The sequence below is a fragment of the Papaver somniferum genome, chromosome 3 (assembly GCF_003573695.1).
Source record: "Papaver somniferum cultivar HN1 chromosome 3, ASM357369v1, whole genome shotgun sequence".
NCBI classification, from domain to species: Eukaryota; Viridiplantae; Streptophyta; class Magnoliopsida; order Ranunculales; family Papaveraceae; genus Papaver; species Papaver somniferum.
The window spans coordinates 208,798,885-208,813,754 of record NC_039360.1 but is presented as its reverse complement, the minus strand read 5'-3'; the positions used below and the strand labels follow the sequence as shown (position 1 = coordinate 208,813,754).

Sequence of the window (14,870 nt, the reverse complement as noted above, 5' to 3'; positions counted from 1 at the left end):
TGTCCATAGGATCGGTTCCCCTTTGCCTAAAAACGTGTTGCACATGTCCATAGGATCGGTTCCCTTTTCTGCTAAAACATGTTGCACCTCATACAAGGATCGATTCCCCTTTGTGATGTGTTGCACCTCTTACTAAGATCGGTTCCCCTTTACCCAGAGTCGATTTTACACAAAATCACAAACTCGATCATACCATCTCAGGTGATTACTTAAGATCGGTTTCACTAATAAAAGTCATACAAATACATAAGTCAGGCCTTTGTGAATAGTTTTACCAAGAACACAAACAAGTCATGAGCGGTTATACTAATCACACATATTGGTTGTTCACAAGATATGCAATGAATAACAATACCAATAACGCCTGGCGATTTCCTTTTCGATTCACAAAACAAGTTCATGAATTTACTTCCTTAAAACACATGTACAACATTGTTTCCTAGGATGAAATCCTTACCTCATACCCATGCATAATCACAATAGCATTTAAACGATTATGTCGATGTCTTATCTACAAAGTTTAATGGTTAAGTAATAAACCTCGTATTGTATTCCTTAATACTATGTCTATCTAGAGTGTTCATGCTTCGCATTTTTGTTTTCAATATGCACGACTTAAAAGATACGTTAGGGAATGAAACAATTCAAGTCAAATATCACTAACCTCAAGTGGAAGGATGATGTTGTCGTTGTAGCTTCTTACTTCTTCACTTCTTCAAGTCTTCGCAATACTTATAATGTCTCATATCCTAATACTTTCAAGCTAGCTATACCAAGGTGACTCTAGTACATAATCAAGCGACTCTTTAAATGAGTTTTGATTCACTAAAATATGACAACCAAACTTGACATACCAACGGTTGGTGGGTTCAACCGAGCTATGCTCTAACAAAATCACTAATGGAGGAGGAAGGAATATTGACAACTAATGCAATATTAGTTGTTTCCTATTCGATGATCACCTTCTCTGGGAGGATACAAAAAACTTGAACCGGTGACTCAGTGCTCTGCGAATCAGCGATCGATTCGTGGAAATGTTTTTCTCTTTCTTCATCAATTTCAAGGTAGTTAATCATTTCTTAGGTGTTCTTACAGTTGTATTGATGATTGGTGATATCACATAATGATTTGAGAGCATTTAATTCTCTTTTAATTCGAGTTTTATTTCATCTTCAAACATAAAATAAGGTTTTCTTTCGATGGAGGTCCCGGTTATAGATCTGGTTACCCCTGTTGAAGAATGTCCATCAATTGATCTTATTGATAATAACTCTGAAGCGAGATATGATGTATGGAAATTCTCTTTAATTGGTAGATTGGATTTTTTAGGCTTAAATTTGCATATGCTGTCACTAGTTTGAAAAGTCAATGGAAGTTATCTGGTTCATGTAAAATGATTCCTCTGGGAAAGGGGTTTTTCACAATCAAATTGGAAAATATGATGGATAAGAATACAATCAAATTTGGTCAATGGGAAGTATCAAATCAAATTTTGAGGGTTAGAAATTGGATGCCTAATTTCAAACCAGAATATCAAAGAACATCATCAACAATGGTGTGGGTTCATTATCCTGGTTTCAGTCTAGAATACTGGGATGAGAAGACTTTATTCAATATCAGTAGTGTTCTTGGTACTCCAGTAAAAGTTGATGAAGTCACATTAAACTATGAAAATGGTCTTTATGCAAGAGTTTTGGTGCAAATTGATTTAGCAAAGAAAATTCCTAGCAAGATATGGATTAAAACCAAGTATGGAGGCTTTATGCAAAATGTTCTTCTTACAAAGTTACCCAAATTTTGTCCTAATTGTAAGATTGTTGGGCATACTCAACCAGAATGCAGAGCAAAGAATAACACATCTCAGGATACAGTAGGAGTACAACAAGCAGGAAGTAAGAAAAATCCTCAGAATATGGAAAAATTTGATATAGCTCCACCTCAAATCAAAGAAACAGTTAATAGTTCAACAAATGAGGCCAATTCTCCAATTCAGGATATGGAGAATATAGCTCCACCTCAAATCAAGAAGCAGTTAACAGTTCAATAAATGAGAACAATACTCCATCTCAAGTTAAGGAATCAGTTAATGGATCAATAAGTATTCTTCAAAGAAGTTCTGGCAGATTTGAAGTGTTAAAAGATATGGATAATGGAAAACAAAGTACTAGTGAAAAATGTTAAGTCCTGCAAAAATCTTACAGGTGGTGGATGATAATGCTCTGGAAAACAGTGTAATCAAATATGTAAATGGTAAAAATGGTGAAGTATCTGAAGAAAGGGTCCCCTCCACTTCTTGGTCCAGGGTTATTCAAAAACCAAGCATGGATACAAAATCAGATGCTCAAAAGAATGTTGAACCAAAGGCTCAGCCTGCACCAGTAAAGCATAATCTTAGAAGAACACAAGGAAAAGGAGGGACATTCCTCCATCCTAAACAATGAAGGTAATATTCTGGAATTTAAGGGGCCTTAAAAGACCTAGGGCTCAAGAAAAACTTTGGTCTTTAGTAAATCAATTCAATCCTTCATTAGTTTGGGTAGCAGAACCAATTTCTTTTTTGTAATTCATCTTTTTGCAAGAAGTTAAATTTACCAGGCATGCAAAGTATGGTCATTCATAAATCAGTCTCAAATAAAAAGGGGAATATCTGGTTGTTTTGGAATAAAACACTACCAACTCCAAAAGTTGTATCAATGTCAAGTCAAATGATCACTGTGAGTGTTGGGGATTCATTAATATCAGGAGTTCATGCTCATGTGGGGATAGTTCAAAGAAGGTTTTTATGGTCAGAAATGGAAATCATCAGTCAATTGAAGAAGCCATGGTTAATTTTGGGGGATTTCAATGTTATAACTTGTGCAGAAGAAAAAATTGGTGGTAAAGCTCCAAACAGAAGATCAATGTTAGACTTTAATAACTGTATTGATGTGTGTGAATTATTGCAAGTTCCAAGATCAGGGCAGCAACATTCATGGTCCAATTGTCAACATGGTAATAAAAGGATTCTTTGCAGTTTGGATATAGCAATGTTTAACCATCTATGGTTACAGAATTATGAAAATTGGAGTTTTAAAGTGGGAGTCAGAATTGCCTCAGATAATGCCCCTTTATTAGGAGGTAAGTTGAGCATTCCTAAACCAAAAAATTCTCCACTTAAGTTCCAGAAAATGTGGATATATCATCCTAATTTCATGGAAACAGTTCAAAAAAGTTGGTCAGATGAAGTGGTTGGTGATCCAGCTTTTGTATTTCAAACAAAGTTGAAGAGATTGAAAAATATTCTTAAAGAATGGAATTGGCAGGTGTTTGGAAATGTTAATATTCAAATGAAGGAGGCTGAAATCAAAGTTCAAGAAGCAATGGAGTTATCAGATAAAGGTCCATTTAATGAGGAGAATCTGAATAATTTGGTGGAAGCTCAGAATATTCTTAACACTAAGGAAGTCTATTTTAATACAATGATGAAACAGAAAGCAAGGATTAATTGTATAAAAGATGGAGCTGCTAATACAAATATTTTACATACTTCTGTCAAGATAAGGCAAACTCAAAATTTTATCAGTGAACTAGAGGATGAGAATGGGAATGTTTGCACTGATCAAGAGAAGATAGCATAAATTCTAGTTAAGCACTATGAAGAGAAATTCAAATGTAAAACAGTGGAGGATGCAGGTTCATTATTGGATGTGATTCCAAATCAAATTACAGAAGAAGATCAAAAAATGTTGGATTCAGTTCCTAGTGATGAAGAAATTAAAAATATTGTTTTTAATATGGACCCTGAGAGTTCACCAGGACCAGATGGATTTTCAGGATGTTTTTATAGATCTTGTTGGCAGATCATACATGAAGATGTGGTGCAAGCAATTCAATATTGTTGGAAAAGAAAATTTATTCCCAAAGGTCTTAATTCAAGTTTCTTGGTTCTGTTACCAAAAGTGCAGGGAGCAAAAACTCCAAATCAATTTAGGCCAATTGGTCTAAGTAATTTGAGTTTTAAAATCATTACCAAGATTATGACTGTGAGAATGAGTACCTTGATGGAAAAACTGGTAGCTCCTCAACAAGCAGCTTACATAAAGGGAAGATGTATTCAAGAACAAGTACTTCTAGCTTCTGAAATGGTCAATGAAATGAAAAAAAAAAAAGAGAAGAGGTGGTAATGTGGCACTTAAACTTGATATTTCACAAGCATGTGACTTAGTGAGTTGGGAGTTTCTCTTTCAAGTACTTAAAAAATTTGGTTTCTCCTCAAGTTGGTGTGAATGGCTTCATGTGATTTTTAAATCAGCAAGGATTTCACTACTGATCAATGGAGGTCCATGTGGGTTTTTTCAAGTGAGTAGGGGACTCAGGAAAGGAGATCCCCTATCTCCAATTCTTTTTGTACTTATGGAGGAAGTGCTGAGTAGGAAGATAACTCAACTAGTGAGTGAAGGTAAAATAACTCTAATGGTTATAAGAAAGGGGATTGGTCCAACTCATCTGTTTTTTGCAGATGATGTTTTTATGTTTTGTAATGGAGGAAAAAAATGTCTTCAACAAGTTCAGCTGCTACTAGAAGCATATCAAAAATGTTTAGGGCAAATCATTAATAAAATCAAGAGTAAACTTTTCATAGATGGCACATCTATCTTAAGGGAAAAAATGATACAAGAAATAATGCAGATGGAGCTCAGTGAATTTCCTGATAAATACCTGGGGGTTATTTTAGCAGCAGGCAGAGTTAAATCCTCAACTGTATGGCCAATGGTGGAGATGTTACAGGGCGAACTTGCCATCTGGAAAGGAAAAATGTTGTCTTTTCAAGAAAGTCTGGTGCTCATTAAATCAGTTCTTTGTAGCATACCTATGTACAACATGGCTGTGTACAAACGGCCTTCAACTGTTATCAAAATCTGTGAGAAGATTATAAGGAACTTCCTTTGGTCAGGTGATGGTGAAGTTAGGAAATCCAAAACTCTAGCATGGAAAAAAGTGTGCACTCCATTGGAAGAAGGTGGACTTGCTATTCCAAGACTAGGGGTCATAAACAGAGAAGGATGGTCAATGGAGTAAAAATTGGCAGTTATCTACTGTGTGGCCAAGTATTAAATGGGCATGGGAAGTATTGAAAGAAAATATCAGGTGGAATATAGGGACTGGTGAGAAAATATCAATCTGGTATGATGTGTGGATAGGTGAAACTACACTGGAAAATTTAATGAGTACTTCTCAGTTTTATCAAAACAATAAAAAGATGAAACTAGCTGACATCTTACATGAGGGTGCATGGGATATTCCAAGTGAAATCCAAGCTGTAATAGTGAACCAAAAATTACCAGAAACCAGTGGAGATGAGGATGAAATGATCTGGAATTGAGATATTAAAGGAGTATTCACAATGTCAGCAGCTACAAATAAAATCAGACATAAGGAGACCAGAAAGCATTGGTCAAGGTATGTGTGGAATAATTTTTTACATCCTAGTATTGCAAGCAATATTTGGAAACTTGTGCAATAAATCTATATTGATGATGCAATTATGATGAGCAATTGGTATGAGCTAGCATCTAGATGTTGCATTTGTGAGAAAGAAGAAGATAGTATGAATCATCTGTTATGGGACTGTGCAGTCAGTGTTGAAATATGGGAATGGATATCAGCCATTTTTCAGGTTAAAGTTCCCAACTCATTTGAGGATGTATGGAAGTGTATAAAGAATAAAAGTCCTCTCATTCAGGAAATATGAATTACTGCAGCTTGTGTGGCTCTGAAAGAGATATGGTTTCAAAAGAACAGGAAATATTTTGAAGAGGTAAAACCAAGTGTGCAAAATGTTCAAAGAAGGGTAATGAAGTATGTAAAGGAAGGAGGACTGAGAATAAAAGGACATAAATGGGGTCAGGTGTATGATGAACAGATAATAAAGTTTTGCAATCTGGGGGACAAAAGAACTAAAACTATGTGCATCAAATCTTGTTTATGGAATCCTCCAACAGATGGTTATATTTTTTTTGTTGTAATGGATCTTCTTTTGGGAATCCTGGTGCAACAGGCTTTGGGGTAGTTGTCAGGGATGAAAGCTTCCATGTGTTGTGATAAGCAAAAAAGTGCTACATTTTATGCCCATATTTATATTAGTCAGGACTCGATATTTTGGCTAATAATATTTTTTTAAATCTTTTGCAGGAATTACAAAAAAATCCAATCACCTGAGAAATCAGTGGTTAAATAAACAACAAATAACTTTTGCGACTAAAATGGGTAAATGTGGCTGGCCTGGTATTTCTATGTATCAGCACCACTGCGCGGCACCGAACATAAACGGAGCCTTATGAACTTGCAAGGAAAAAGGAGTACATGATTAAGTTCACGATTCCTATAGACGTGGGAAGAATTAAAATTCAGTTGGCTAGTGTCACTGGCTTGGCACTCACGAGTCCACAACGGGCAAACAATTCTTAATCTCAATTAATGCATGGTGAAGCGAGTCGATGTCAACACACTAATGCCACCTAAGATTGGTCAAGAGTGACTTTATTATTGTTAGCATAAGAATGGAAGAATATCACCTCCATGACCACGTGCAAATGCAGAAAAAGGAAATATTAATATATCTTGTCCTTACATAAGTTCTCTTGTTATATTTATATAAAGAATCTGAAGGAATATTTGAAGCCAAATGACGTCATTTTGCAAATACAGTTAAGGTGGGACCCAGCACATCCAAGAAAATATCATGCTTTCTAAATGAAATTCATATACTATGGAAAGTGGAGATTCGGTGATACTTTACAATGTCTCGTCATATTATGACACGCGGCACAACATCATTGGGTGAATTTATATTTTCATGACATGTGGAAGACTTCTATTGGGAGGTGATGTGGCGACGAAGAAGAAAAACGTGAATTCATTTGTGAGCTATATTTATGTGTTGTTTCAAAATATACCAGGGGGCGCCCGGCCACCGAGCTGGAAGAGAAACAAGAGAAGGATTTTGGAGTTTTGTTTTCGATTCTTCGTTTATCTTTAGCTAAAGTTTGATTTTAATATGTTTATGGTTTTTGAGAAATCCATGGCTAGCTAGAGTTATGTTAGGGTTTGGGTAGAAACCAATTTAATTGTGTAAACTCTACATTTATATGCTCAATAATGATTTAAATGACTAGTAGTTTTTCTTCATATAGCTTGGTATTTTATTGTTCATGTGATTTTCTTGATTATTTATGCTTTTGAATTGATATTTCGTGCTTCGGTTAAATCCCTAGATGTGGTATGCAAGGATAGATAGGTAATGCTTTAGAGTCACTACTCATGAAGCGAAGAAAACTAGAGCGGAGAAACAATATTTGAAAATGCATGGAATAGATTTTTAAAAATTAGTATAGTTTGCATAATTAATTGGTGGAAACCGAAAATCCTAACAACCTTCTATCATTATGTTTTTTCGTTAAAATTATTTATTGTTTCATTTTGTTTCAAATTTCTGAAAAATCATTAAACATTATCTATTTGATTATTTGGTCTTGGTATTAGTTAGAAGTAGTATTTTCACACTCCTAGTGGGAACGACCTGTACTTGTCATTGTTCTACTAGTGAGACACTGTGCACTTGCAGTATTTTATTGTAGGTTTCCGAACCTACCAAGTTTTTGGCGCCGCTGCCGGGAAGTGGTAGCAAAATACTCGCTAGTTGATATCATTGTATATAACTTATTTTTAATTTTTGTAAATAATTTATTTTTATTGTTCTTTTAGTTCTTTTTACGCAGTTTGTTTGATTATTTTTTTAGGTACTTTAATCTGAAGTGCGGGCGAAAAGAAAGTATGCACTCGCAAGATATTTGCAAGAGCCACTTGGGAGATCCATTAGAGGTTTGCTTAGCTCATTTTGGGTATGATTTTGATGACGATAGTGTTATTTGTGAATTCAATTCCTTGTTAGACTCCACACCGATGTTAGACACTAATAAATGGAAATCCAAACTAGAACCTCTAGTTTTGTTCGAGTCTCGACTAGTTCCATCAGTCAAAAAAGTTTCGACCATGACCTTTAAGCCATTAAGTTCAGAATTTTTTTGTCTTGATGATATTAATAATGAAACCGTTTTAGATGATAATGAGTCTATGAGTCATGATATTATTGCTCCATTTGAGCCAACATATGTTCGTGTGCCCTATTTTGCTCAACTGGAACCAATATCAGCCATAAAAGTTATTTCCGATGATTTAGAACCTGATTTAGGGTGTGCACCTCAACTAGAAGCTATTGAAAAATTTATACCTCTTTGTAGGGCTGCACAAGATCCGCCCACGATACCCAAACCCACCCGTACCCGCTAAATCCGTGGGTTTTTAATCCATACCCGCCCGTTGTGGGTGCGGGGTTGGTTATGAAAAAAAAAACCGGTGTCTGTGGGTGCGAGGTTGGTTTAAGCTAATACCCGCTCATACCCGCCCAAAAAACCCGCAGATTATATACCATTAGATAAAACTAATCCTAGTCGTCCATTATGAAACCCTAATACTAGTAGATAGGATAACTGATAACCCTCATTCACTTTCTACACTCTTCTCTCTGTTCGGCCTCTCCTCTTCTTCCTCCTCAGTTCTTCTTCTTCACCTACGAACGACAATTATCAGAAATCTTCACCAGAAATCGACAACAACAACTTCGAATCTTCACCAGAAATCGACAACAATCGAAAAATCAACAGATTCAACACTTAATCTTCATCTGTGAACTTCCTAGGTATGAATATTTTGGGGGTTTTGTTTTTTTTCTCACTTAATCAAGGAGAATAGAAGTTACTCTAAATACTTGAATATAAAGCGGGTTTAAACCCATACCCGCCCAACCCGTAGCGGGCGGGTAACAAAACCCGCCCGTTGTTTGTGGGTGCGGGGTTGGTTATGAAAAAAAAACCCCGCAGTCTGTGGGTGCGAGGTTGGTTTTAGCTTATACCCTCCCATACCCGACCATGTGCAGCCCTACCTCTTTGTGTGAATGATTTACATATCCTGACAATGCATGGATTGATTACTAAGGATTGTTATTTATGGGGAATGGATTCACATATATCTTTGGATGATTATAGTTCTTGCAGGTGCATATTTTCAGCTGACCGGATTGGTTGGGTTGATCCCCAACTTTTCAGACTCTATATATATGATTGGCAGCTTACTTTGGGGTATCAACCTCATTTTGTTTGAGATTATGTTCTATTGAAAGCAGGGAAACAATACATTTCGCTTCGTGGGAGTCAACCCATCAGATTTGTTCCCTTTTCTCTATCTTTTATTTTTATTTGTTTATTTTTTTTTGCAATTTATAATTTCCCACCTTGATTTCTACGTTGGATGACTCAATTACATTGAGGACAATGTAATATTTAAGTGTGGGGGAGTGGCACTTTGGTTAGGATTTAAAAAAAAAATGATCAGCTGTGTAGTGGGTCTTAAAAAAAATATATTATTATCGTTATGGTTTTTAGGGTCATGACCAGCTGTGTAGCGGGTCTTTTGTATGGTATTTTCTATGATCAGCTGTATAGCGGGTCTCTCTCTCTTTATCTTATTATTTGACCAGCTGTGTAGCGGGTCTAAAAGAAAACAAAAAAAAAATGATATGACCAGCTGTGTAGCGGGTCTCTGTATTCATATGACCAGCTGTGTAGCGGGTCAATTCTTTGTTTTGCTCGAGGACTAGCAAAATATAAGTGTGGGGGTGTTGATAAGCACGAAAGTGCTACATTTTATGCCCATATTTATATTAGTTAGGACTCGATATTTTGGCTAATAATATTGTTTTAAGGATTTTGCAGGAATTACAAACAAATCCAATCACTTGAGAAATAAGTGGTTAAATAAACAACAAATGACTTTTGCGACTAAAATGGGTAAATGTGGTTGGCCTGGTATTCCTATGTATCAGCACCACTGCGCGGCACCAAACATAAACGGAGCCTTATGAACTTGCAAGGAAAAAGGAGTACATGATTAAGTTCACGATTCCTATACACGTGGGCAGAATTAAAATTCAGTTGGCTAGTGTCACTGGCTTGGCACTCACGAGTTCACAACGGGCAGACAATTCTTAATCTCAATTAATGCATGGTGAAGCGAGTCGATGTCAACACACTAATGCCACCTAAGATTGGTCAAGAGTGACTTTATTATTGTTAGCATAAGAATGGAAGAATGTCACCTCCATGACCACGTGCAAATGAAGAAAAAGGAAAGATTAATATATCTTGTCCTTACATAAGTTCTCTTGCTATATTTATATAAAGAATCTGAAGGAATATTTGAAGCCAAATGACGTCATTTTGCAAATACAGTTAAGGTGGGACCCAGCACATGCAAGAAAATATCATGCTTTCTAAATGAAATTCATATACTATGGAAAGTGGAGATTCGGTGATACTTTACAATGTCTCGTCATATTATGACACGCGGCACAACATCATTGGGTGAATTTATATTTTTCATGACATGTGGCAGACTTCTATTGGGAGGTGATGTGGCGACGAAGAAGAAAAACGTGAATTCATTTGTGAGCTATATTTATGTGTTGTTTCAAAATATACCAGGGGAGCGCCCGGCCACAGAGCTGGAAGAGAAACATGAGAAGGATTTTGGAGTTTTGTTTTCGATTCTTCGTTTATCTTTAGCTAAAGTTTGATTTTAATATGTTTATGGTTTTTGAGAAAGCCATGGCTAGCTAGAGTTATGTTAGGGTTTGGGTAGAAACCAATTTAATTGTGTAAACTCTACATTTATATGCTCAATAATGATTTAAATGACTAGTAGTTTTTCTTCATATAGCTTGGTATTTTATTGTTCATGTGATTTTCTTGATTATTTATGCTTTTGAATTGATATTTCGTGCTTCGGTTAAATCCCTAGACGTGGTATACAAGGATAGAAAGGTAATGCTTTAAAATCACTAATCATGAAGCGAAGAAAACTAGAGCGGAGAAACAATATTTAAAAATGCATGGAATAGATTTTTAAAAATTAGTATAGTTTGCATAATTAATTGGTGGAAACCGAAAATCCTAACAACCTTCTATCATTCTGTTTTTTCGTTAAAATTATTTATTGTTTCATTTTGTTTCAAATTTCTGAAAACTCATTAAACATTATCTATTTGATTATTTGGTCTTGGTATTAGTTAGAAGTAGTATTTTCACACTCCTCGTGGGAACAACATGTACTTGTCGTTGTTATACTAGTGAGACACTGTGCACTTGCAATATTTTATTGTAGGTTTCCGAACCTACCATGTTGGGTACTCTGTGTGGTGGTTTGGGAGTGGCAACAAACTACATAGCTGAGAATTATGCAGTGTTATGTGCAACAGAATTGGCTGTGGATTTGGGTTTAACAAAAATTATTATCAGGTCAGATTCCAAGACAGTTTTGCAAGACTTTGAAGCAGGTAATATACCATGGTTTCTCAGAGTAAGATGGAGGAAAAAAATGTCGAGGATCTCTTCTATAATATTTGAACATTGTTACAGAGAAGTTAATTTCTCTGCAGATACAGTAGCTAAGAGAGGTGCTAATTTGAATGCAGGTGTAAGACACTTTCATATAGGCAGGCCAAACTTCTTACCTAGAATAAAAATGCCTCATTGTGAATACTATAGGTTTTGTTAGGCTGTCTTAGAGGTTCTTGGAAATTCTGTTGAGGATTTTCTTCTTTATTTTTAAATTTAGTTGTATCTTTGGTTCTTGATTTGGTATTAATAAAATAATTGATTTAGCAAAAAAAAAAAAAGTTGTTTCTTCTTCTTCAGAATCATATGAATCAGAGGTATCGTCTAGAGTTACAACCAATGCCTTGCTTCCAGTGTATTTCCTAAGATTAGGACAGTCTTTTTCCATATAACCAAAACCTTTACACTTAAAGCACTGAGGTTGATATTCATCATCTTCTTCTTGATCTTTCTTGTTCTTGATAGGAACTCGATCATGGGGTCGAGAAGATCGATGGGTATCTTTTATGAATCTCTTATTTATTTTCTTCAAGAGATCTCGAAATTGTCTGGTGATCAATGATAATGATTGTTCAACTTCATCATCATAATTTTCTGCAATCCATTCATCAGAATCATCCATTAATCTATCCTTTTCAAACGGTGTTTTTGGAAATTTTGCAGCTTTAAAAGCGATTCCTTTAGCTTGAATAGACTGTGATTCATGATCAAAGATCTTCAATTTTCCAACGAGAGTGCTTCGTGAGAGAGTTGAAAGATCATTTTCTTTTATGATTGCATGCTTCTTAGATTCGTATCTAGATGGCAAGGATCTGAGAATTTTGCATACTATATCTTTTTCAGAAATAGTCTTTCCAAGTGAGAAAGAAGCATTAACTATCTCAGAGAGTTTAATATGAAACTCTTCAAAAGTATCGTTGTCATCCATTCGAAGGTTCTCCCAATCAGACGTAAGAGTTTGACGTCTAACTTCTTTCTCTGATGTATTTCCTCCGAATACGATCTGAAGATTATCCCAAGCTTCCTTTGAAGTTTGGCATGTTGATACATGATGTTGTAAATCACGAATTACAGCATGTATAATAGCATTCAAACCATCTGAATTCTGCTTTGCAAAAGCCTTTTCTTCGTTAGAATAATCTACTCAGTGTTTAAACTCAGTTTCCGAATTTTCTATTTTCGGGCGACTATAACCATTGATCATTGTCGTATGCGTCAAAAATAATTACACTTTCTTACTACTCAAAATATATAATGAAGCAAGGGAAAGAAATGATCGTTCCCAGAGAGAGGACTAAGGTTGTCAAGTTGTTTCGGTTTCCTATAATAACAATTGGGGGGTTTTCTGATTTTTATAAAGTAAACTAAAATAAAAGAAATAAAGAAAAGTAAACAAATCAAATCAAGTAGAAGAGATATTGGTCAAGGATACATCTTCATTCACAAACATGCTTTTTTAATAATAACTAGAATTGATTTTTAATCTCAACTTAATCAAAATCCATAGGATACCTTGATCGTAAGAATATCCCGCTAATTTCCTTTTTTTTTTTTGATAAGTCAAAAATTTGTATTAATAGATAAAAAATTTACAAAGAAAAGTTTACAAGAAAAGAGGTCACAGCAACCCCAAAAACTTGCAAACTACTTGAATCTATAATAAGCAACATTTGGATATTCAACTGAAATAAAAAAATGAGGTCTTCCATCATAATGTAAACCTATACCGTTATCAAGAAAACAACCCTTCTCTGCCATATAATCTGCTCCAAAGTTCGCCTCGCTGAAATTATGAATAAACCTTATTGAATCATAATGAGTTCCAATTTCCTGCCACCTTTGTCTAGAAAACCAAGGAAGATTTGAGTTTTTAAAGTCTTCCACAACACTAAAAGAATCTGAACGCACACAGACACGTCTAATTCCCCATCTTGTAGCCCATTCTAGGCCCACAATAATTTCATACAATTCTGCCAAAAAATTTGTAGTTACGCCTAGGCCAATGGACATAGCTCCCAGGAATGCACAGTATGCGTCTCTTGCCACCACACCAGCACCGTCCACCCCTAGGTTTCCTCTCGCCGCACCATCACAACAAATTTGTATCCCTCTAATTTCCTCTTGTCATCAACAAACACATTAAAAGATGTGAGTATGAGTTCTATCTAAGAGAACAACCTAACGTGTAAAAGCACTAATCAAGTTTAATTCCCTAGATGCATTAAGTTCTATGGAATCAGGCCAATCAAAGAAATCGAATGTGTAAAAGCACTAATCCGATTTAACAAAGGTTATGATCCACTTGTGACTACTAGGATGTATCACTACAAGCAATATTCACAATTATGCTACTTGCAATCAGAAATTTATCACTTTTGCGTATAACAAACTCTAATCTAGCAATAAATATGAAAGTAAAATCAATCGATTCGAGACTCGACTAAACAAGCATTCAAATAATGTGACGATATTAATGGTGAATAATAAACGATAAAGCATGGAGACAAAACTAATTCATTGCATAAAAATCATGTTTGGAATTCCAACTTATTCCTTAACCAAAAGAAAACTAGCTCATGTTCATGGAGTTCATCCAAAGAATAAATAAATCTATCATGTTCACAAACCCTAGAACAAAAGTGAAAGTAGTTCTCCCTAATGGAGAGATAAATTTAGGTTCAGAAAGCCTCCTCCCTTTTATAGCACGTCAAGCATCCATATGGTTGTTCGGCTAGGTCTCCGGGAAGCTCACAACTCTTCTCAAACTGGTCCCGAAAATGTTAGGCCCACAGCCCATTTAACACTTGGCTTGTCAGTTCCAGAGAACTGACAACACATCTTTACATTCATTCACTACCTCCTTGTATTTCTGGCCTTCTTCCCTGTAAAAGTTCATCACCTAACATTCATCTAATAATAAGTTTTACTTCATTGTTCTTGCGACCCATTCTTCAGATTCTGTGCCATTCATTCATGTATTCGCCACCATTCAATCTCTTGTTCTCTCGTATTGGCAGGAGCAACAATTCACCTCTGTCTTCTTCTCATCTCAGTTGTTCCACCTGTAGTCTCCCATCATAATTCCACCCTTCACCATCTCAGGCTCAGCTCCAGCTGCATCAAACCAACAATACCAGTACCATCTTCTATCCCTGGATTCAACCTAAATGTTGTAGCTTCATGCCTGCAATTGCTCATTTTTTCATGTCTGTAGCATCAACACCTGCAGCTCCCCATATAGGCAAGTCCCAGTTTTCTCAACTGCAGCACAGTCCATTGCAGCAACTTATTCCTCCCTTGAAAATCATCCATGCTCTAACTGAAGTAACCATGATATCTGGTTTCACCGTCTCAGGCCATCTGTACTCAGTCCCGTCGATT

The 14,870-nt window shown here is 35.8% G+C and overlaps 2 protein-coding genes across 2 annotated transcripts; both read left to right on the top strand.

The window, feature by feature from the left end:
- Window positions 1-1,393: 1,393 nt before the first annotated feature.
- LOC113360570 lies at window positions 1,394-2,047 on the top strand. The gene has a single exon (XM_026604069.1). It carries the CDS (start codon window positions 1,394-1,396, stop codon window positions 2,045-2,047), a length of 654 nt encoding a protein of 217 aa, XP_026459854.1.
- A 1,675-nt stretch (window positions 2,048-3,722) lies between these two features.
- On the top strand, window positions 3,723-5,058 carry LOC113360569. The gene is made up of 2 exons (XM_026604068.1): window positions 3,723-4,159; window positions 4,257-5,058. The coding sequence occupies exons 1-2, from the start codon at window positions 3,723-3,725 to the stop codon at window positions 5,056-5,058; spliced, it is 1,239 nt and encodes a 412-aa protein (XP_026459853.1).
- The last annotated feature ends 9,812 nt before the right edge of the window (window positions 5,059-14,870 follow it).